General features: G+C 48.2%; 1 protein-coding gene across 1 annotated transcript; it reads left to right on the forward strand.

Moving 5' to 3' along the window:
- Window positions 1-767: 767 nt before the first annotated feature.
- LOC134984042 (oocyte zinc finger protein XlCOF6.1-like) lies at window positions 768-24,078 on the forward strand. The gene is made up of 4 exons (XM_063949683.1): window positions 768-783; window positions 3,850-3,998; window positions 7,839-7,866; window positions 22,075-24,078. Exons 1-4 carry the CDS (start codon window positions 768-770, stop codon window positions 23,121-23,123), a joined length of 1,242 nt encoding a protein of 413 aa, XP_063805753.1. The 3' UTR covers window positions 23,124-24,078.
- The last annotated feature ends 776 nt before the right edge of the window (window positions 24,079-24,854 follow it).

Raw genomic sequence — 24,854 nt, forward strand, 5'->3', positions numbered from 1 at the left:
TTGTTGTTGTTGTTATTATTATTTATTATTATTATTATTATGTCAGCTGCAGAGCATTACTACACCACTGGCAGTGTGACAGCTGCAGAGCATTACTACACCACTGGCAGTGTGACAGCTGCAGGCTGAGCCCCCTCATTGCCGCCCCCCCCAGCAGTCACGTCACTATAATGGTGTAACATGTGACATTCCCGCTAGGAGAGCGCCACACGTATAACGACGGCCATCTGCTGTAGAGACACCGGGCTGTATTATATAATGCCAGTATCAGAAGAGACTGATACCTTTATTTATACTCATTATCATTTATACCTGAGATATCATACACCTCAGCGTAACACCCATTAGTATATGTTTTGGTCTATATTATGGTTTATATTGTTTTTATTTTCTTGTGTGTAATTAACAGTGTTTTAATTATTGTTTTGGCTGCATCATTTGGATAGAGCGCCTACCTGGTATCCCCACATTTGTCTCTGTTTGAGGAGGCCGGCTACCCCTCTCCAGGTGGCTGCTAATCCTAAGGTGTATTCCATCACAGACCTGCCCAGCGCCAACAGACCTTGTGTTTTCATGCTGTGTGCGCTGCCAACATCTGCACCCATGCAGCAAGTAGGGGAGGGCAGCATCTAGAAGCAGGCACAGAGAGAGTGGCACTTACTCCTCCAGGGGGCTTCCTCGCTCATCCGCCTCAGGGGGCTCCCAGCAGCTCATCCTTCCTAGGCTGCAGAGGGTGTGGGTAGGAGGCAGGGGGCTGCGGGTCTAGCATGGCAGGAGTCTCTGGTATGGGAGGGCCGGGTTATAGCCTGCAGGCAGGCTATAACGCTCGTGGCTGCTGCTGGTGACCCCGTCTGAGCCCCATCTCATGTTACTCCATGCAGCTGCTCCCCTGCCTGTCTTCAGCCGCCTTTCCCCTGTCTGTCTCCGGCTGCCTTTCCCTGTCTGTCTCCAGCTGCCTTTCCCCTACCTGTCTCCAGCTGCCTTTCCCCTATCCTGTCTCCTGCTGCCTTTCACCTGTCCTGTCTCCTGCCACCTTTCCCCTGCCTGTCTCCTGCCGCCTTTCCCCTGCCTGTCTCCTGCTGCCTTTCCCCTGCCTGTCTTCGCCTTTCCCCTGCCTGTCTCCTGCCACCTTTCCCCTGCCTGTCTCCTGCCGCCTTTCCCCTGCCTGTCTCCAGCTGCCTTTCCCCTGCCTGTCTCCAGCTGCCTTTCCCCTATCCTGTCTCCTGCTGCCTTTCACCTGTCCTGTCTCCTGCCACCTTTCCCCTGCCTGTCTCCTGCCGCCTTTCCCCTGCCTGTCTCCTGCCGCCTTTCCCCTGCCTGTCTCCTGCTGCCTTTCCCCTGCCGCCTTTCCCTGCCTGTCTCCTGCCGCCTTTCCCCTGTCTGTCTCTTGCCGCCTTTCCCCTGCCTGTCTCCTGCTGCCTTTCCCCTGCCTGTCTCCTGCCGCCTTTCCCCTATCTGTGTCTTGCTGCCTTTCCCCTGCCTGTCTCCTGCCGCCTTTCCCCTGCCTGTCTCCTGCCGCCTTTCCCCTGCCTGTCTCCTGCTGCCTTTCCCCTGCCTGTCTCCTGCCGCCTTTACATTGTCTGTCTCTTGCCGCCTTTCCCCTGCCTGTCTCCTGCTGCCTTTCCCCTTCCTGTCTCTTGCCGCCTTTCCCCTGCCTGTCTCTTGCCGCCTTTCCCCTGCCTGTCTCCTGCCGCCTTTCCATGTCGGTCTCCGGCTGCCTTTCCCCTGCCTGTCTCCGGCTGCCTTTCCCCTGCCTGTCTCCTGCTGCCTTTCCCCTTCCTGTCTCTTGCCGCCTTTCCCCTTCCTGTCTCTTGCCGCATTTCACCTGTCTGTCTTCTGCCGCCTTTCCTTGTCTGTCTCCGGCTGCCTTTCCCCTTCCTGTCTCCTGCCGCCTTTCCCCTGCCTGTCTCCTGCCGCCTTTCCCCTGTCTGTCTCTTGCCGCCTTTTCCCTGCCTGTCTCCGGCCGCCTTTTCCCTGCCTGTCTCCGGCCGCCTTTCCCCTGTCTGTCTCCTGCCGCCTTTCCCCTGCCTGTCTCCTGCCGCTTTCCCCTGCCTGTCTCCTGCCGCTTTCCCCTGCCTGTCTCCTGCCGCCTTCCCCCTGCCTGGCTCCTGCCGCCTTTACATTGTCTGTCTCTTGCCGCCTTTCCCCTGCCTGTCTCCTGCTGCCTTTCCCCTGCCTGTCTCCTGCCGCCTTTCCTTGTTTGTCTCTTGCCGCCTTTCCCCTGCCTGTCTCCTGCCGCCTTTCCCCTGCCTGTCTCCTGCCGCCTTTCCCTGTCGGTCTCCGACTGCCTTTCCCCTGCCTGTCTCCGGCTGCCTTTCCCCTGCCCGTCTCTGGCCGCCTTTCCCCTGCCTGTCTCCTGCCGCCTTTCCCCTGTCTGTCTCTTGCCGCCTTTCCCCTGCCTGTCTCCTGCCACCTTTCCCCTGTCTGTCTTCTGCCGCCTTTCCCCTGCCTGTCTCCGTCTGTCGTTCCCCTGCCTGTCTCCGTCTGTCTTTCCCCTGCCTGTCTCCTGCCGCCTTTCCCCTGCCTGTCTCCTGCTGCCTTTCCCCTGTCTGTCTCCTGCCGCCTTTCCCCTGCCTGTCTCCTGTCGCCTTTCCCCTGCCTGTCTCCTGCCGCCACCTACCCTACAGCCTCATGCCAGTTTACTGCCACCCCCACCCTGCCGCCCCCTTGCCTGTCTCCAGCCACCTTCCCCCTGCCTGTCTCCAGCCGCCTTTCCCCTGCCTGTCTCCTGACGCCTTTCCCCTGCCTGGCTCCTGACGCCTTTCCCCTGCCTGGCTCCTGACGCCTTTCCCCTGCCTGTCTCCTGCCGCCTTTCCCTGTCTGTCTCCTGCCACCCCTTATACTAACAGAACAAAATGTAAGTTGCTCAAATCAATTAGGAAGTACAATTCAGGTGCATGAAAGGGAGGGGGTAGTCTGGCTAGAAATACATTGGGGATAAACCCCTGGTGTCCCCGAGCACACCGAGCTGTACCTGTACCAAGACATGAAAGACTATATATATACATATAATAGAAATCCAGAGGTCTTAGTTACATACAGTTTGGGTCTGGGGTGCGGTTCCCCCTGGATTGGTGGGGCTGGGCTGCTCTGGGGTAGCACACTGCGAGATCTTATTTAGCACCCCCTTAACACATTTATTAATCCTTCTGGTCTTTTAATTACACTCTCACTAGTATATTAATTTTTGTATATAGATTTTGTTTTCCTTTTATTAACACATACTAACACTTTACCTTCTCGCGTTGTGCTGCTCTGGGGTAGCTGACCTTTGCCGGTTTGTGGGGTCCTGCACCCCAGGCCCAGACCTAGAGTTAGGGACCACCAGCATCAGAGGAGCCTTGTCGGGGCCTGGTGGCTTGTCATACGTTTGCAAACTGTATGTAACTAAGACCTCTGGATTTCTATTATATGTATATATATATATAGTCTTTCATGTCTTGGTACAGGTACAGCTCGGTGTGCTGGGGGACACCAGGGGTTTATCCCCAATGTATTCCTTCCACCCCTTGCCTGTCTCCTGCCGCCATTCCCTTGCCTGTCTCCTGCCACCTTTCCCCTGCATTTCTCCTGCAACCTTCCCCTGCCTGGCTCCTGACGCTTTTCCAGGAGACCCTGTCCCTTCTCAGTGTACTGAATATCAGCTCATTGTGACTCCACCCACAATAGCGCTACAATCTAGATCAGGCCCACTATGCAGTACAGCCTTATGGGGCTGGGTCACAGGAACCTCAGAGACACTGACCATAACTCTATGGCTGTGGGGAAATAGGAGACTTAATGACCACTCTATTCCATATTTACTATGTTACATGTACAATATGTTTTATGTATTATATTTATTCCAAGGAACTCCAGCTGTGGGGAACGGAGTCTTTATTACAGATCACACGTTCTGTATTCTCTCTGATTCACCAAGGATGGACAAAGACAGGAGTCACAGGACTGAGAAGATAATAAATATCACCCTGGAGATCATTTACCTGCTGACTGGGGAGGTGAGTGGATCTGGAAGCGTCACAGTGAACTCATATCTATAGTAATAATACAGGGACATGACTGGGGAGGTGAGAGGATCTGGGAGTGTCACAGTGACATTACTTATATCTGTAGTAATAATACAGGGACATGACTGGGGAGGTGAGTGGATCTGGGAGCATCACAGTGAACTCATATCGATAGTTATAATACAGGGACATGACTGGGGAGGTGAGAGGATCTGGGAGCGTCACAGTGACACCACTTATATCTATAGTAATAATACAGGGACATGACTGGGGAGGTGAGAGGATCTGGGAGTGTCACAGTGACATTACTTATATCTGTAGTAATAATACAGGGACATGACTGGGGAGGTGAGTGGATCTGGGAGCATCACAATTAACTCATATCTATAGTAATAATACAGGGACATGCCTGGGGAGGTGAGAGGATCTGGGAGTGTCACAGTGACATCACTTATATCTATAGTAATAATACAGGGACATGACTGGGGAGGTGAGAGGATCTGGGAGCGTCGCAGTTACATCACTTATATCTATAGTAATAATACAGGGACATGACTGGGGAGGTGAGGGGATCTGGGAGTGTCACAGGGACATCACTTATATCTATAGTAATAATACAGGGACATGACTGGGGAGGTGAGAGGATCTGGGAGCATCACTGTGACCTTATATTTCTAGTAATAATACCGGGACATGACTGGGTAGGTGAGAGGATCTGGGAGCATCACTGTGACATCACTTATATCTATATTAATAATACGTAGATGACTGGAGAGGTGAGGGGATCTGGGAGTGTCACAGTGACATCACTAATATCTATAGCAATACAAGGACATGACTGGGGATGTGAGGGGATCTAGGAGAGGCACAGTGACGTCACTTATATATAGTAATAATACAGGGACATGACTGGGGAGGAGAGGGGATCTGGGAGCATCACAGAGACATCACTTATATCTATAGTAATAATACAGGGACATGACTGGGGAGGTGAGGTGATCTGGGAGCGTCACAGTGACATCACATATCTATCGTACTAATACAGGGACATGACTGGGGAGGTGAAGGGATCTGGGAGTGTCACAGTAACATCACTTATATCTATAATAATAATACAGGGACCTGACTTGGGAGGTGAGGGGATTTGGCAGCCTCACTGTGACATCACTTATATCTATAGTAATAATACAGGTATATTACTGGGGAGGTGAGGGAATCTGGGAGCATCACAGTGACATCACTTATATCTATAGTAATAATACAGGTATATGACTTGGGGAGGATGAGGGGATCTGGAAGTGTCACAGTGACATCACATATATCTCTAGTAATAATACCGGGACATGATTGGGGAGGTGAGGGGATCTGGGAGCGTCACAGTGACATCACTAATATCTATAGTCATAATAGAGGGATATGACATGGGAGGTGAGGGAATCTGGGAGCGTCACAGTGACCTAACTTATATCTATAGTAATAATACAGGGATGTGACCGAGGAATGATGGAATCTGGGAGCGTCACAGTAACCTAACTTATATCTATATTAATAAGGGGACATGACTGGGGAGGTGAGTGGATATGGAAGCGTCACTGTGATGTCACATATATCTAATAATAATTCAGGGACATGACTGGGGAGGTGTGGGGATCTGGGAGCGTCACAGTGATGTCACTTTTATCTATAGTAATAATTCAGGGACATGTCTGGGGAGGTGAGGGGGTCTGGGAGCATCACAGTGACTTCACTTATATCTATAATAACAGGATTTTAATACCTACCGGTAAATCCTTTTCTATAAGTCCGTAGAGGATGTTGGGGACACCAAAAGAAACGTGGGATATAGACGGATCCGCAGGAGACATGGGCACTTTAAGACTTTTAAAGGGGCGTGACCTGGGTCCTCCCTCTATATCCCTCCCCAGACTCAGTTTGGAACTGTGCCCGGAGAAATGGACATTTTGAGGAAATTACTTAACAAACAAGGTGAGCATCATACCAGCTCACGCCATAAACATGCCGAATAACATGGCATTCAACTGAACACATTTCAATGGACATGAACAAAATTCAGCAACAAGCTGAATAAACTATAACACAGTATGTGTGTAACCAGAACTAAACTGCAGATACAGTACGCACTGGGACGGGCGCCCGACATCCTCTATAGACTTATAGAAAAGGATTTACCGGTAGGTATTAAAATCCCATTTTTTATTACGTCCTTGAGGATGTTGGGGACACCAAAAGAACCATGGGATCATACCAAAGCTCTATAACGGGCGGGAGAGTGCGGACAACTCTGCAGCACCGATTGACCAAACTTTAGGACTTCATCGACCAAGGTATCAAACTTGTAAAACTTAGCAAACATGTTTGACCCCGACCAAGTAGCTGCTCGGCAAAGTTGTAATGCCGAGACACCCCGGGCAGCCGCCCAGGACGAGCCCACCTTTCTAGTGGAATGGGCTTTTACAGATTTAGGTAACGACAAACTTGCCGTGGAATGAGCCTGCTGAATCGTGTGACATATCCAGCGGGCAATAGTCTGCTTGGAAGCAGGATACCCAAGTTTATTGGGAGCATATAGCACAAACAGAGACTCTGTTTTTCTAACTGGAGCTGTTCTGGCAACGTAAATTTTCAAAGATCTTACGACATCCAGAGACTTTTCCTCAGCCAAAGTGCCAGTTGGTTAATATGAAAAGAGGAAACCACCTTTGGCAGAAATTGTTGCTGAGTTCTCAATTCTGCCAGTTTCGAAGAAGATGCTTCGCTTGTAGAAGGCCGTTGTAAATGGCCCTCAACTCCAGCACGTTTATGTGAAGAAGAGTTTCCTAACTTGACCATCTTCCTTGGAAGGTCACCCCTTGTGTGACTTCTCCCCAACCTCGGAGACTTGCATCCGTGGTCACTAGGATCCAGTCTTGGATCCCAAATCTGCATCCTTCTAAGAGGTGAGAGCTGAGGAGCCACCACAGGAGTGAGATCCTGGTGTTGAGGGATAGAACTCTCCTCCGGTGCATATGGAGGTGGGATCCAGACCATTTGTCTAACAGGTCCCACTGAAATACTCTGGCATGGAACCTCCCGAATTGGAGGGCCTCGTATGCCACCACCATTTTTCCTAGCAACCGAATGCATTGATGAATGGAGACTGTTGGTGGTTTCAGAATGAGTTTTACCAAACTCTGAATTTCCAGTGCTTTCTCCGGAGGGAGGAACACTCTCACCTGGACCGTGTCCAAAAACATACCCAAAAATGCCAACCGGGTTGTTGGAACTAATTGTGATTTCGGCAGGTTCAAGAGCCAGCCGTGCTGTTGTAGAAGCGACAGAGACAGTGTAATGTCCTGTACCAGTTTTTCCTTGGCCCTCACCTTTATCAGGAGATCGTCCAAGTACGGGATAATTGTAACTCCTCTTTTTCTGAGGAGAACCATCATTTCTACCATGACTTTTGTGAAAATCCTCGGAGCCGTGGCCAGGCCAAACGGCAACGTCTGAAATTGGTAATGAGTATCCTGGATTGCACACCTGAGATAACTCTGATGAGGGGGATAAATGGGAACATGATGGTAGGCATCCTTTATGTCCAAAGACACCATGAATTCCCCCTCCTCCGGTCTGGAGATCACCGCTCGGAGAGACTCCATCTTGAATTTGAATTTCTTCAGGAATTTTTTTAGAGATTTTAGGTTGAGGATTGGTCGTACCGAGCCATCCGGCTTTGGCACTACAAATAGGCTTGAATAAAAACCTTCCCCTTGTTGCTCCCGGGGGACCGGGATCACAACCTGATTTTGACATAATTTTTGTATTGCTCCACAGACTAGAGCTCTGTCTGGAAGCGAAACTGGTAAGGGTGATTTGACAAAACGACGGTTGGGGGGAACGTCTTGAAATTCCAGTTTGTACCCTTGGGTTACAATTTGTAACACCCAAGGGTCCAGGTCCGAGCGAACCCAAACCTGACTGAAAAGCCTTAGACGTGCCCCCACCAGTGCGGTCTCCTGTAGGGGAGACCCGGCGTCATGCGGTAGATTTGGCGGAAGCCGGGGAGGACTTCTGTTCTTGTGAACTCGAGGAAGCGGGAGTTCTCTTGCTCCTTCCTCTACCTCTGGTAGCGAGGAAGAAGTTACCTCGGCCTTTTCTATATTTGTTGGGCCGAAAGGATTGCATTTGATAGTGCGGTTTCTTCTGTTGCCCAGGAGCATTAGGTAAATAAGTAGACTTACCCGCAGTGGCCGCTGATACTAAATCAGTAAGGCCGTCACCAAACAGTTCCCCACCCTTAAAGGGAAGGGACTCCCTATTTTTCTTGGAATCCGCGTCAGCATTCCATTGATGAGTCCATAGTGCACGCCTAGGCGCAATCGACATAGCATTATCCTTAGCACCCAGGAGGCCAGCGTCTCTTGCAGCCTCTTTCAAGTACGCAGCCGCGTCCCTGATATAACCAAGCATCACTAGGATGCTATCTCTATCCAGATTATCCAAATCAGCAGATAAACTTTCAGCCAATTTTTTAATGGCGCAACTAACCCACGCTGACGCAATAAGCGGTCTAAGCTGCGTCCCAGTGGTAGTAAATATAGCTTTTAAAGTAGCCTCCTGCTTACGATCAGCCGGCTCCTTAAGAGTCGTCGACTGAGCCGCAGGGAAGGCTACCTGTTTTGACAAGCGTGCTAGGGCTTTGTCTACTGTGGGTGGTGTTTCCCACTTATCCCTAAACGCTGCGGGAAAGGGGTACGCCACCTTGGTCCTATTAGGAATGAGAAATTTCTTATCTGGTGTATTCCAAATGCCATCAAAAAGGTCATTTAGTTCAAAACAAGGAGGAAAAGAAACCGAGCGTCTCTTTTCTTTGTAAATAAGGACCCTCGTTTCTGGTGTAAAGGGGTCCTCGTCAATACGTAATATGTCTTTGACAGCCACAATCATATATTGAATACTCTTAGCCAATTTAGGATCTAATCTAGAATCGGCATAATCGGCACCGGTATCAGAGTCCGTGTCGGTATCTGTGTCATCTAATTGGTCAACACTACGTTTCAGTGACCCTTGTAATAAAGCGTCATCTACTGATCTCTTCCAAATCTGCAGTTGAGAGTCAGATTCAGTAAACTTTTGATTTAACAGTGTAACATTAGCATTTAAAGCAGTTAACCAATCAGCCATCGGCGGTGCCGACAGGACCCCCAAAACATTTGGTGTCCCCAATAAATTATCCCCCTGAGAGGAAAGTTCTGCCTCAGACATGTTGTCTCCCTACCAGCACCCAAAAGAAAGCCTGTGAGGGAACAAAAGGAAAGGAGCCAGCTCACACCCCAGCGTTAAAGTGCAGGTCTGAAAACACCCTCAAGTGTCTCAGAGCTGCAGCGCTATATATCTGTATAGAAATAATCTGCCCCCCCCTCATTTTTATAGCCCCTGGTTCTTGTCTGCTGTGAGGAAGGACCAGCGCTGCTGTTTGGAGGAGGAAATGGCGTCGAGTGAGCCTGGAGGAAGAAGCCCCGCCCCCGACATGGAGCGCTTCTTCCTGCTTATTTTTACATGTTTATCCTGGTGGGGGTTTGCAGGCAGTGCCAGGGCACTGTACAGATATGCCAGCCTTATTTTTGAGGTATTTTTTGCTCCCCAGAGTGCCCCCCCCCCCAGCGCTCTGCACCCAGCGGTGTGTACAGTCCGGGAGCCTGGCGTGCACTGAGCAAATCATGCTGCGCGATACCTCTATATGCCGTCTTTGTTGAAGAGAAGATGTCTTTTCCTCACATACTCACCTGTCTTCTGGCTTGAAGAGGGGGGACGGCAAGATGTGGGAGGGAGCATCCAGGAGAGCCTGGCGTTCATCTCCCCTCAGTAGCTGAAGGCATCCTGTCAGCAGCAGCAGAGCCCTGAAACTCATTAGAAGTGGGTCTAGACTGCTCTCCCCTCTTTCCCACAAAGCAGGGAGTCTGTAGCCAGCAGATCTCCCCAAAATAAAAAACCTAACATTAAGTCTTTTCAGAGAAACTCTAAGAGCTCCCCCGAGTGCCTCCATCTCGCAGGGCACATTTTCTAAACTGAGTCTGGGGAGGGATATAGAGGGAGGAGCCAGGTCGCGCCCCTTTGAAAGTCTTAAAGCGCCCATGTCTCCTGTGGATCCGTCTATATCCCATGGTTCTTTTGGTGTCCCCAACATCCTCAAGGACGTAATAGAAAATAATAATAATAATACTATAGGGACATGACTGGGGAGGTGAGTGGATCTGGGAGTGTCACACTGACATCACTTATATCTGTAGTAATAATACAGGGACATGAATGGGGAGGTGAGGGAATATGGTAGCGTAACTGTGACATCACTTATTTTTAGTAATAATACAGGGACATGACTGGGGAGTTGAGGTGATCTGGGAGCGTCACAGTGACATCACTTATATCTATAAAAATAATACAGGGACATGACTGGGGAGGTAAGGGGATCTGGGAGTGTCACAGTAACATCATATATCTATAGTAATAATACAGCGACCTGACTGGGGAGGTGAGGGGATCTGGGAGCCTCACTGTGACATCACTTGTATGTATAGTAATAATACAGGTATATTACTGGGGAGGTGAGGTAATCTGACAGCATCACAGTGACATCGCTTATATCTATAGTAATAATACAGGGACATGACGGGAGGTGAGGGGATCTGGGAGCTTCACAGTAACAACTTATATCTATAGTAATAATACAGAAACATGACTGGAGAGGTGAGGGGATATGGAAGTGTCACTGTGATGTCACATATATATCTATAGTGATGATACAGGGACATGACTGGGGAGGTGAGGGGATCTGGAAGCGTCACTGTGATGTAACTTATCTCTATAGTAATAATACAGGGACATGACTGGGGAGGTGAGGGGATCTGGGAGCGTCACTTTGACATAGCATATTTATAGTAATAATTCAGGGATGTGACTAGGGAGGTGAGGGGATCTGGGAGCATCACAGTGATGTCACTTTTATCTATAGTAATAATTCATGGACATGACTGGGGAGGTGAGGGTATCCGGGAGTGTCACTGTGACATCACTTATATCTAAAGCAATAATACAGGGACATGACTAGGAAGGTGAGGAGATCTGGGAGCGTCACTGTGACATCACATATCTATCGTACTAATACAGGGAAATGACTGGGGAGGTGAAGGGTTCTGGGAGTGTCACAGTGACATCACTAATATCTGTAGTCATAATAGAGGGACGTGACTTGGGAGGTGAGGAAATCTGGGAGCTTCACAGTGACCTAACTTATATCTATAGTAATAATACAGGGACATTAATGGGGAGGTGAGGGAATATGGTAGCGTAACTATAACATCACTTATTTTTAGTAATAATACAGGGACATGACTGGGGAGGGTGAGGGGATTTGGGAGTGTCACAGTGACTCACATCTATAGTAATAATACAGGGACATGACTGGGGAGTTGAGGGTATCTGGGATTGTCACTGTGACATCATTTATATCTATTGTAATAATATGAGAACATGACTGGGGAGGTGAGGGGATCTGGAAGCGTCACTGTGATGTAACTTATATCTATAGTAATAATACAGGGACATGACTGGGGAGGTGAAGGGATCTGGGAGCGTCACTTTGAAATAGCATATTTATAGTAATAATTCAGGGACGTGGCTAGGGAGGTGGGTGGATCTGGGAGCATCACAGTGATGTCACTTTTATCTATAGTAATAATTCAGGGACATGGCTGGGGAAGTGAGGGTATCTGGGAGTGTCACAGTGACATCACTTATATCTAGAGTAATAATACAGGGACATGACTGGGAAGGTGAGATCTGGGAGCGTCACTGTGGCATCACATATCTATCGTACTAATACAGGGACATGACTGGGGAGGTGAGGGGTTCTGGGAGCACTACAGTGACATCACTTTTATCTATGGTAATAATACTGGGACATGACTGGGGAGGTGAGGGGATCTGGGAGCGTCACAGAGACATCACTAATATCTGTAGTCATAATAGAGGGACGTGACTTGGGAGGTGAGGGAATCTGGGAGTGTCACAGTGACCTAACTTATATCTATAGTAATAATACAGGGACATGACTGGGGAGGGTGAGGGGATCTGGGAGTGTCATAGTGACTCACATCTATAGTAATAATACAGGGACATGACTGGGGAGTTGAGGGGATCTGGGATTGTCACTGTAACATCACTTATATCTATTGTAATAATACGAGAACATGACTGGGGAGGTGAGAGGATCTGGGAGCGTCACTATGAAGTCACATATCTATAGTAATAATACAGGGACATGACTGGGGAGGTGAGGGGATCTGGGAGAGGCGCAATGAAGTCACATATCTATAGTAATAATACAAGGACATGACTGGGGAGGTAAGGTGACCTGGGAGTGGCACAGTGATGTCACTTATATCTATTGTAATAATACAGAGATGTGACTGGGGAGGTGAGGGGATCTGGGAGCATCACAGTGACGTCACTCATATCTATAGTAATAATACAGGGACATGACTGGGGAGGTGAGATCTTGGAGCGTCACAATGACATCACTTATATCTGTAGCAATAATTTAGAGATGTGACTGGGAGGGGTGAGGGGATCTGTGAGTGTCACAGTAATGTCACTTTTATCTATAGTTATAATACAGGGATATGACGGGAGGTGAGGGAATTTGTGAGTGTCACAGTGACATCACTTATATCAATAGCAATAATACAGGGACATGACTGCGGAGGTTAGCAGATCTGGGAGCTATACAGTGACATGACTTTTATCTATATTAGTAATACAGGGACATGACTGAGAAGGGGATCCGAGAGCATTACAGTGACGTCACTAATATCCATAGTCATAATACAGGGACATGACTGGGGAGGTGAAGGGATTTTGGAGCTTCATAGTGACGTCACTCATATCTATAGAAATAATACAGGGACATGACTAGGGAGGTGAGATGATTTAGAAGCGCCACTGTGAAGTCACTTATATCTATAGTAATAATACAGTGACATTAATGGGGAGGTGAGGGAGTATAGTAGCATAACTAACATCACTTATTTTTAGTAATACAGGGACATGACTGGGGAGGTGAGGGGATCTGGGAGAGTCACTGTGACATCACTTATATCTATAGTAATAATACAGGGACATGACTGGGGAGGTGAGGGGGATCTGGGAGCATCACTGTGACTCACATCTATAGTAATAATACAGGGACATGACTGGGGAGTTGAGGGGATCTGGGATTGTCAATGTGACATCAATTATATCTATTGTAATAATACGAGAACATAACTGGGGAGGTGAGGGGATCTGGGAGCGTCACTGTGATGTCACATATCTTTAGTAATAATACAGGGACATGACTGGGGAGGTGAGGGGATCTGGGAGAGGCGCAATGATGTCACTTATCTATAGTAATAATACAAGGACATGACTGGGGAGGTAAGGTGACCTGGGAGTGGCACAGTGATGTCACTTATATCTATTGTAATAATACAGAGATGTGACTGGGGAGGTGAGGGGATCTGGGAGCTTCACAGTGATGTCACTCATATCTATAGTAATAATACAGGGACATGACTGGGGAGGTGAGGGGATCTGGGAGAGGCGCAATGATGTCACATATCTATAGTAATAATACAAGGACATGACTGGGGAGGTAAGGTGATCTGGGTGTGGCACAGTGATGTCACTTATATCTATAGTAATAATACAGGGAGATGACGGGAGGTGAGGGAATCTGGGAGTTTCACAGTGACGTCACTTATATCTATAGTAATAATACAGAGATGTGACTGGGGAGGTGAGGGGATCTGGGATCGTCACAGTGATGTCACTCATATCTATAGTAATACAGGGACATGACTGGGGAGGTGAGGGGATCTGGAAGCGTCACTGTGAAGTCACATATCTATAGTGATAATACAATGACATGACGGGAGGTGAGGGGATCTGGGAGAGTCACAATGACCTCACTTATATCTGTAGCAATAATACAGAGATGTGACTTGGTGGGGTGAGGGGATCTGGGAGCGTCACAGTAATGTCACTTTTATCTATAGTAATAATACAGGGATATGACTGGGGTGGTGAGGGAATCTGTGAGTGTCACAGTGACATCACTTATATCAATAGTAATAATACAGGGACATGACTGGGAAGGTGAGGAGATCTGGGAGCGTCACTGTGACATCACATATCTATCGTACTAATACAGGGACATGGCTGGGGAGGTGAGGGGTTCTGGGAGCACTACAGTGACATCACTTTTATCTATGGTAATAATACTGGGACATGACTGGGGAGGTGAGGGGATCTGGGAGCGTCACAGTGACATCACTAATATCTGTAGTCATAATAGAGGGACGTGACTTGGGAGGTGAGGGAATCTGGGAGTGTCACAGTGACCTAACATATCTATAGTAATAATACAGGGACATGACTGGGGAGGGTGAGGGGATCTGGGAGTGTCATAGTGACTCACATCTATAGTAATAATACAGGGACATGACTGGGGAGTTGAGGGGATCTGGGATTGTCACTGTGACATCACTTATATCTATTGTAATAATACAAGAACATGACTGGGGAGGTGAGAGGATCTGGGAGCGTCACTATGAAGTCACATATCTATAGTAATAATACAAGGACATGACTGGGGAGGTAAGGTGACCTGGGAGTGGCACAGTGATGTCACTTATATCTATTGTAATAATACAGAGATGTGACTGGGGAGGTGAGGGGATCTGGGAGCATCACAGTGATGTCACTCATATCTATAGTAATAATACAGGGACATGACTGGGGAGGTGAGATCTTGGAGCGTCACAATGACCTCACTTATATCTGTAGCAATAATACAGAGATGTGACTGGGAGGGGTGAGGGGATCTGTGAGTGTCACAGTAATGTCACTTTTATCTATAGTTATAATACAGGGATATGACGGGAGGTGAGGGAATTTGTGAGTGTCACAGTGACATCACTTATATCAATAGCAATAATACAGGGACATGACTGGGGAGGTTAGCAGATCTGGGAGCTATACAGTGACATGACTTTTATCTATATTAGTAATACAGGGACATGACTGAGAAGGGGATCCGAGAGCATTACAGTGACGTCACTAATATCCATAGTCATAATACAGGGACATGACTGGGGAGGTGAAGGGATTTTGGAGCTTCATAGTGACGTCACTCATATCTATAGAAATAATACAGGGACATGACTGGGGAGGTGAGATGATTTAGAAACGTCACTGTGAAGTCACTTATATCTATAGTAATAATACAGGGACATTAATGGGGAGGTGAGGGAGTATAGTAGCATAACTAACATCACTTATTTTTAGTAATACAGGGACATGACTGGGGAGGTGAGGGGATCTGGGAGAGTCACTGTGACATCACTTATATCTATAGTAATAATACAGGGACATGACTGGGGAGTTGAGGGGATCTGGGATTGTCACTGTGACATCAATTATATCTATTGTAATAATACGAGAACATAACTGGGGAGGTGAGGGGATCTGGGAGCGTCACTGTGAAGTCACATATCTTTAGTAATAATACAGGGACATGACTGGGTAGGTGAGGGGATCTGGGAGAGGCGCAATGATGTCACATATCTATAGTAATAATACAAGGACATGACTGGGGAGGTAAGGTGATCTGGGTGTGGCACAGTGATGTCACTTATATCTATAGTAATAATACAGGGAGATGACTGGGGAGGTGAGGGAATCTGGGAGTTTCACAGTGACGTCACTTATATCTATAGTAATAATACAGAGATGTGACTGGGGAGGTGAGGGGATCTGGAAGCGTCACTGTGAAGTCACATATCTATAGTAATAATACAATGACATGACTGGGGAGGTGAGGGGATCTGGGAGAGTCACAATGACCTCACTTATATCTGTAGCAATAATACAGAGATGTGACTTGGTGGGGTGAGGGGATCTGGGAGCGTCACTGTAATGTCACTTTTATCTATAGTAATAATACAGGGATATGACTGGGGTGGTGAGGGAATCTGTGAGTGTCATAGTGACATCACTTATATCAATAGTAATAATACAGGGACATGACTGGGGAGGTGAGGGGATCTGGGAGCGTCAATGTGACATCACATATCTATAGTAATAATACAGGGCCATGACTGGGGAGGTTAGCGGATCTGGGAGCTATGCAGTGACATTGCTTTTATCTATAGTAGTAATACAGGGACATGACTGAGAAGGTGAGGGTATCCGAGAGCATTACAGTGACGTCACTAATATCTATAGTCATAATACAGGGACATGACTGGGGAGGTGAAGGGATTTTGGAGCTTCATAGTGACGTCACTCATATCTATAGAAATAATACAGGGACATGACTGGGGAGGTGAGATGATTTAGAAGCATCACTGTGAAGTCACTTATATCTATAGTAATAATAAAGGGACATACCTGGGGAGGCGAGGGGGGGGGGGTCTGGGAGTGTATATATTGATATTTGATGTCTCCTCCATTACTCAGGATTACACAGTAGTGAAGAAGACATCCAATGAGTGTGAGATACTCAACAGCCATCCCTGTGTGTCAGGAGGTCTGAGTAGAACCCAGAACCCCATCCCAGTGCCTCCACCTGACTCACTAATACATGAGAGACCCAATGACCAAAAGATCCTGGAACTCACCACCAAGATCATTCAGCTGCTGACTAGAGAGGTGACTTCTGGGAATGGGGCATTATACAGTAACACCAGGGGACGTGTCCGGGTGATGACTGGAGAGGTGACTGCTGGGAATGGGACATTATACAGTAACACCAGGGGATGTGTCTGGGCGATGACTGGAGAGGTGACTGCTGGGAATGGGACATTATACAGTAACACCAGGGGATGTGTCTGGGTGATGACTGGAGAGATGACTGCTGGGAATGGGGCATTATACAGTAACACCAGGGGATGTGTCTGGGTGATGTCTGGAGAGGTGACTGCTGGGAATGGGACATTATACAGTAACACCAGGGGATGTGTCTGGGTGATGACTGGAGAGGTGACTGCTGGGAATGGGACATTATACAGTAACACCAGGGGATGTGTCTGGGTGATGACTGGAGAGGTGACTGCTGGGAATGGGACATTATACAGTAACACCAGGGGATGTGTCTGGGTGATGACTGGAGACATGACTGCTGGGAATGGGACATTATACAGTAACACCAGGGGATGTGTCTGGGTGATGACTGGAGAGGTGACGGCTGGGAATGGGACATTATATAGTAACACCAGGGGATGTGTCTGGGTGATGACTGTAGAGGTGACTGCTGGGAATGGGACATTATACACTAACACCAGGGGATGTATCTGGGTGATGACTGGAGAGGTGACTGCTGGGAATGGGACATTATACAGTAACACCGGGGAACGTGTCTGGGTGATGTCTGGAGAGGTGACTGCTGGGAATGGGACATTATACAGTAACACCAGGGAATGTATCTGGGTGATGTCTGGAGAGGTGACTGCTGGGAATGGGACATTATACAGTAACACCAGGGGACGTGTCTGGGTAATGATTGGAGAGGTGATTGCTGGGAATGGGGCATTATACAGTAACACCAGAGGAAGTGTCTGGATGATGACTGGAGAGGTGACTGCTGGGAATGGAACATTATACAGTAACACCGGGGGATGTGTCTGGGTGATGACTGGATAGGTGACTGCTGGGAATGGGGCATTATACAGTAACACCAGGGAATGTGTCTGGGTGATGACTGGAGAGGTGACTGCTGGGAATGGGGCATTATACAGTAACACTGGGGGATGTGTCTTGGTGATGACTGGAGAGGTGACTGCTGGGAATGGGACATTATACAGTAACACCAGGGGATGTGTCTTGGTGATGACTGGAGAGGTGACTGCTGGGAATGGGACATTATACAGTAACACCGGGGGATGTGTCTGGGTGATGACTGGATAGGTCACTGCTGGGAATGGGGCATTATACAGTAACACCAGGGAATGTGTCTGGGTGATGACTGGAGAGGTGACTGCTGGGAATGGGGCATTATACAGTAACACTAGGGGATGTGTCTTGGTGATGACTGGAGAGGTGACTGCTGGGAATGGGACATTATACAGTAACACCAGGGGATGTGTCTGGGTGATGACTGGAGAGGTGACTGCTGGGAATGGGACTTTATACAGTAACACCAGGGGATGTGTCGGGGTGATGACTGGAGAGGTGACTGCTGGGAATGGGACATTATACAGTAAAACCAGGGGATGTGTCTGGGTGATGACTGGAGGGGTGACTGCTGGGAATGAGACATTATACAGTAACACCAGTGGACGTGTCTGGGTGATGACTGGAGAGGTGACTGCCGGGAATGGGACATTATACAGTAACACCAGTGGATGTGTCTGGGTGATGATTGGAGAGGTGGCTGCTGGAAATGGGACATTATACAGTAACACCAGGGGATGTGTCTGGGTGATGACTGGAGAGGTGACTGCTGGGAATGGGACATTATACAGTAACACCAGGGGATGTGTCTGGGTGAGGACTGGAGAGGTGACTGCTGGGAATGGGGCATTATACAGTAACACCAGAGGACGTGTCTGGGTGATGACTGGAGAGGTGACTGCTGGGAATGGGACATTATACAGTAACACCAGGGGATGTGTCTGGGTGATGACTGTATCACTGTGTGTGTCAGGTGTCTATAAGGTGTCAGGATGTCACTGTCTATGTCTCCATGCAGGAGGGGGAGTATATAGAGGAACACAGGGGTCTGTATAAGGACGTGATGATGGAGAATCACCGGCCCCTCACATCACTGGGTAAGAGGAGACTGTCATGTATTGTACAGGGGAGAACAGGTATGGGGGCCCCCTATATACACACATCATCTGATAATCACATATATACACTGTACTCAGTCACTGTGTGTCTCCTACAGATGGGCCCAGTAACAGAGATACCCCAGAGAGATGTCCCCGTCCTCTGTATACCCAGGACTGTACAGAGGAGAATCACAGGATCCCACAGGAGGATCAGGTAGGTGGGCTATAGGGTCTCCCCAATAAACCAAAGTGACTGTCACTATATTTGTGTAGAGGAGCTGTGTGTCATTATATTTGTCTTGTTTACATAGGGTGAAGCCCAATTAAATAATATTAAAATCAAAGATACAGAGGGAGAAGAAGAGACGTATGTGACTGATATAAAGGCAGAAGATATAGAAGGAGAAGAAGAGACGTATGTGACTGATATAAAGGCAGAAGATATAGAGGGAGAAGAAGAGACGTATGTGACTGATATAAAGGCAGAAGATACAGAGGGAGAAGAAGAGACGTATATGACTGATATAAAGGCAGAAGATATAAAGGGAGAAGAAGAGACATATGTGACTGATATAAAGGCGGAAGATATAGAAGGAGAAGAAGAGACGTATGTGACTGATATAAAGGCAGAAGATATAGAAGGAGAAGAAGAGACGTATGTGACTGATATAAAGGCAGAAGATATAGAGGGAGAAGAAGAGACGTATGTGACTGATATAAAGGCAGAAGATATAGAGGGCGTAGAAGAGACATATGTGACTGATATAGAGACAGAAGATACAGAGGGAGAAGAAGAGACGTATGTGAGGGGTGATCAGCAGTGTAAGGAGGAGGAGATCCCTACAGATATCAGCACAGGTGAGTAATAAACACTTATTATAGAAGAGAGTCACATATTCTCCTTCCTCAGTGACTACAGCAATCTCTTATCCTACACCCTCCTCTGTCAGTACAAATTAATGAGGAATTTGTTTTTTCCCAGTATGGAGTCAGGAGCCATCACCTCTATTATACTCCTGCTCTCACCCTCACATCATGTCACTGTGTGTTACCAGCCCAGAGATCTGACCAGTCTCCTCCCCACACTCTCTGGTGTATCTCATACATCAGGAGCCATCAGCCCCTATTATACTCCTGCTCTCCCCCTCACATCATGTCACTGTGTGTTACCAGCCCAGAGATCTGACCAGTCTCCTCCCCACACTCTCTGGTGTATCTCATACATCAGGAGACATCAGCCCCTATTATACTCCTGCTCTCCTCACATCATGTCACTGTGTGTTACCAGCCCAGAGATCTGACCAGTCTCCTCCCCACACTCTCTGGTGTATCATACATCAGGAGCCATCAGCCCCTATTATACTCCTGCTCTACCCCTCACATCATGTCACTGTGTTACCAGCCCTGAGATCTGATCATTCTCCTCCCCACACTCTCTGGTGTATCTCATACATTAGGAGCCTTCAACCCCTATTATACTCCTGCTCTCTCCTTCACATCATGTCACTGTGTGTTACCAGCCCAGAGATCTGACCAGTCTCCTCACAACACTCTCTGGTCTAACCCTCCCTCCCCCACAGCCTAACCCTCCCTGGGGGATGCCTAACCCCCCCTACACGCTGCCTAACCATTCCTCCCCCACAGCCTGTTCCTATCCCTACCCAGCGGTGCTAACCCTTCTCCCTGAAGCCTAACCCTAACTCTCCCTCCCCCACAACCGAACCCTCCCTCCCCCATAGCATAACCCTCCCCGGGGGGTGCCTAACCCCCCCTATCCGCAGCCTATCTCCCTCACAGCCTAACCCTCCCCTGGGGATGCCTAACACCCCCTACCTGCAGCCTAATCCTCCCTCCCCAACAGCCTGTCCCTAACCCTCCCCAGTGGTGCTAACCCTTCTCCCTGCAGCCTAAACCTAGCACTCCCTCCCCCACAACCTGTCCCTAACCCTCCCCAGTGGTGCTAAGCCTAACCCCTCCCCCACAGCCTAGCCCCCCCACCCTAGCAGCCTAACCATATCCCTCTCTGGGGATGCCTAACTCTAACCCCCTACCTACCCACAGCCTAACCCTAACCATCCCACCCCTGCAGCCAAAAGCACCTCCAAGTCAGATGTCCAGAATACAGCCTGTGGCTTCAGCAGCATTGCTAGGCTGCGGCAGTAAACGCTGCCCGGAGTAAGTGTAGCCAGTGGCTTTAGGGCAGTAGGAGTGGGGTGACTTAATAGATTGGGTCTTGGTCCCAGCAGCGGCTGAGAGCTATCAGGTAGGGTAGATAAATAGCCACTTAGTGAGGAGAGCTCCAGAAAGCACGTCTGGATGGACCACACCCCTATTATTTATTATTTTATATACTAACAGGGGTGACAGGTGTGGTACATCCCTGCAAAGGCAGATCCAATCTCTTTCTCATCAGACTCTGCTGTCTTCCCTGCACTCTCACTCAGATGTTCACTGCTGCCAGTAGCACACGTATGAGAAGCAGAAGTATGGCGGCAGCTGTATAGATCCTGATATGTAATTCTCTGTATCATACTTACCGTACACACATCATCCTTATTACTATTGAGAGAATAGAGGTAAAACACTGATGATAGGGGTGTAACAGTGGATTATAACCTAGCAGATGATGATGATGATGATGATTGCAGTGTATCATATGGTCTATTGCATGTAAAGTACCTTGTTCCACACCTACTCTGCTGTAGCAATATACCTTATATAAGGGTGAGTAACACATGTATAGGCTTACCAGCGTATGAGCACACACATAAAGGAATGCTACCTTACCAATGCTTCCAGGAGTAACGTTAGAAGACATTTCTCTGATCCATCAGCTCATATGACTGATGTTATTGTTCATCTAGAATCTCCAATTCAAACGATATGTTCCCCATCCATTGTTTTACATTGGTGCTGACATAGGACTTGGCGAGTGACTACATCTCCATTTATACCTCATAGTTAGTTACCAGTACAAGAGAGAGATATCTAAGTCTTTTGTTATTGTGAGTGTTCTCAGGAGGGTGGACACAATGATAGTCTGAGACACAATATTATAAAGCCTTCATTAAAAGTTATGTTTTATTATACACACACATTTACAATTAAGTGTCTCAGAGAGTCGTCTTCTCCTATTGTTTACAAGATTAATATTGTTACATAAAATGTCACATTTCCATTATGTATTTTATTTCCAGCAGATGGACACACAAGCAGGAATATCTCAGAAGGACATCTAATGTTATCCCCGGATTGTGACATAAAAGATAATGACAGTAGACAGGATTCTCCAGGAGATAACCCCATTACCCCAATTATACATCCAGCTCTATCAGCTGATCCCCCTGATCCTGGGAAATGTTCTCCTGATCACTCTGATATTGGTGCATCTGTTACAGCTCTGAGAGTAGATACAGAGTTTCCCTGTTCTATAGATGCCAAATGTTTTACACAGAACACAAAGCTTATTACCCATCAGCCAGCTAAGGCATGTGAGAGGCCATTTCCATGTTCTGAGTGTGGGAAATGTTTTACATACAAATCACATCTTGTTATACATCAGAGAAGTCACACTGGTGAGATGCCACTGACATGTTCTGAGTGTGGGAAATGTTTTGCACGGAAATCGCATCTTGTTATACATCAGAGAAGTCACACAGGTGAGAAGCCATTTTCTTGCTCTGAGTGTGGGAAATGTTTTTCCCAGAAATCAAATCTTGTTCAACATCAGAGAAGTCACACAGGTGAGAAGCCGTTTTCTTGCTCTGAGTGTGGGAAATGTTTTTCCCAGAAATCAAATCTTGTTCAACATCAGAGAAGTCACACAGGTGAGAAGCCATTTTCTTGCTCTGAGTGTGGGAAACATTGTTTAAATAAATCACATCTTGTTATACATCACAGAAGTCATACAGGTGAGAAGCCATTTTCTTGTTCTGAGTGTGGAAAATGTTTTTCCCAGAAATCACCACTTGCTAGACATCAGAGAAGTCACACAGGTGAGAAGCCATTTTCTTGCTCTGAGTGTGGGAAAAGTTTTACACTGAAATTACATCTTGTTAGACATCAGAGAACTCACACAGATGAGAATATATTTCCATGTTCTGAGTGTGGGAAATGTTCTGCACACAATTCAGATCTTAGAAACCATGAGAGAAGTCACACAGGTGAGAAGCCATTTTCTTGCTCTCAGTGCGGGAAATGTTTTACACAGAAATCACAACTTGTTACATATCAGAGAAGTCACAGGTGAGAGGCCATTTCTATATTCTGAGAAATAAATCCGCTCTTGTTGCACACAATAGACATCACTCAGGTGAGGAACCATTTAATCTTCTGGAGTATTCTCATCATTGCCATGTGTTGTTCTTCAAGGTTCTTATCCTATCTCCTATGCTTTTTGCAATATACATGTTACCACTGGGTGAAAAAATCAGATGTCATGTCCTCATCTACCACTGCTATACAGATGACCTGTCTTTTGCTCCAGGTACTGAGAACCCAGTACCAATCCTAAATGGTTGTCTAGCTGAGCTCCAGGTGTGGGTGATGCCAGTTGGCTGTGACGCAGTCCTGGTGAAACAGGTCCTTATGATAAAAGCTCACCAATAAACGGCAGGGCTACAGCTCAGCTTTTCCTACCAACCAGACGCCACATAACACCCATTCTCTGTTCCCTCCACCAGCTGCCTGTAAGATGGTGACTATTACATAATCTTACTGACTCTCCCAGCACTACATGACCAGGGTCCAAGGTACCAGAAGCAACTTCTGACTCCTTACTGTCCTACGTGCTTCCATCTGCAGATGGACTGTTACCAGCAATACCAAGAAACCCCAAGCAGTGCTTAGATGTCAGAGGGGAGACAGGGTGGGTGGCACTGTCTGGGTAATATTATCCCCAAGCAGAGCTGAGGGGGTACTCAGGGTGGCTGGCAGTAGTGGGGACTGCAGGAGGCAGTGTCTGTGTGAGAATCTTGTCCTCAAGCAGAGTTAAGGTGTCAGAGGGGGAGACAAGGTGGTGGTAGTAGTGGAAAGGAGACAGGGCGGGTGGCAGTAGTGAGCGGAGACAGGGCGGTGGAAGGAGACAGAGTGGGTGGCAGTAGTGGCCGGAGACAGGGTGAGTGGCAGTAGTGGGGGGGAGGCAGGGCGAATGACATTAGTGGAGGGAGGCAGGGCGAATGGCATTAGTGGAGGGAGGCAGGGCGGTGGCAATAGTGTGGGGGGAGATGGCGGTTAGCAGTAGTGGGGAAGACAAGGCGGTGGCAGTAGTGTGGGGGGAGACGGTGGGTAGCAGTAGTGGGGGGGAGACAGGGTGGGTAGCAGTAGTGGGGGGAGACAGGGTGGGTAACAGTAGTGTGGGGGAGACAGGGCGGTGGCAGTAGTGGGGAAAGACAGGGTAGGTAGCAGTAGTGGGGGGAGACAGGGCGAATGGCATTAGTGGAGGGAGGCAGGGTGGTGGAATTTGTGGAGGGAGGCAGGGCGGTGGCAGTAGTGAGGGAGACAAGGTGGTGGCAGTAGTGGGGGAGGCAGGGCGGGTGGCAGTAGGGGGGAGACGGGGTGGGAGGCAGTAGTGGGGGAAGACAAGGTGGTGGCAGTGGGGGAGACAGGGCAGAGGCAGTAGTGGGGAAAGACAAGGTGGTGGCAGTAGTGGGGGGAGACAGGGCGGGCGGCAGTAGTGGGGGAGACGGCGGGTGGCAGTAGTGGGGGGAGATAGGGCGGGTGGCAGTAATGGGGGAGACAGGGTGGATGGCATTAGTGGGGGGGAGACAGGATGGGTGGCAATAGATGGTTAAACAAGATGGGTAGCAGTAGTGGGGGGAGACGGGGCGGGTGGCAGTAGTGGGGGGAGACAGGGCAGGTGGCAGAAGTGCGGGGAGACAGGGCGGTGGCAGTAGTGGGGGGAGACAGGGCAGGTAGCAGTAGTGGGGGGAGACAGGGCAAGTGGCAGTAGTGGGGGGAGACAGGGCAGGTGGCAGTAGTG

This window comes from Pseudophryne corroboree, assembly GCF_028390025.1.
Source record: "Pseudophryne corroboree isolate aPseCor3 chromosome 3 unlocalized genomic scaffold, aPseCor3.hap2 SUPER_3_unloc_32, whole genome shotgun sequence".
NCBI lineage: Eukaryota > Metazoa > Chordata > Amphibia > Anura > Myobatrachidae > Pseudophryne > Pseudophryne corroboree.

Bases quoted from the DNA above. Each gene is read 5' to 3' on its own strand.
- LOC134984042 (XM_063949683.1), top strand. The intron at 3,999-7,838 runs GTGAGTGGATCT...ATTGCTCCACAG, and splicing joins TTTACCTGCTGACTGGGGAG to ACTAGAGCTCTGTCTGGAAG. The intron at 7,867-22,074 runs GTAAGGGTGATT...TATTTCCAGCAG, and splicing joins TCTGTCTGGAAGCGAAACTG to ATGGACACACAAGCAGGAAT.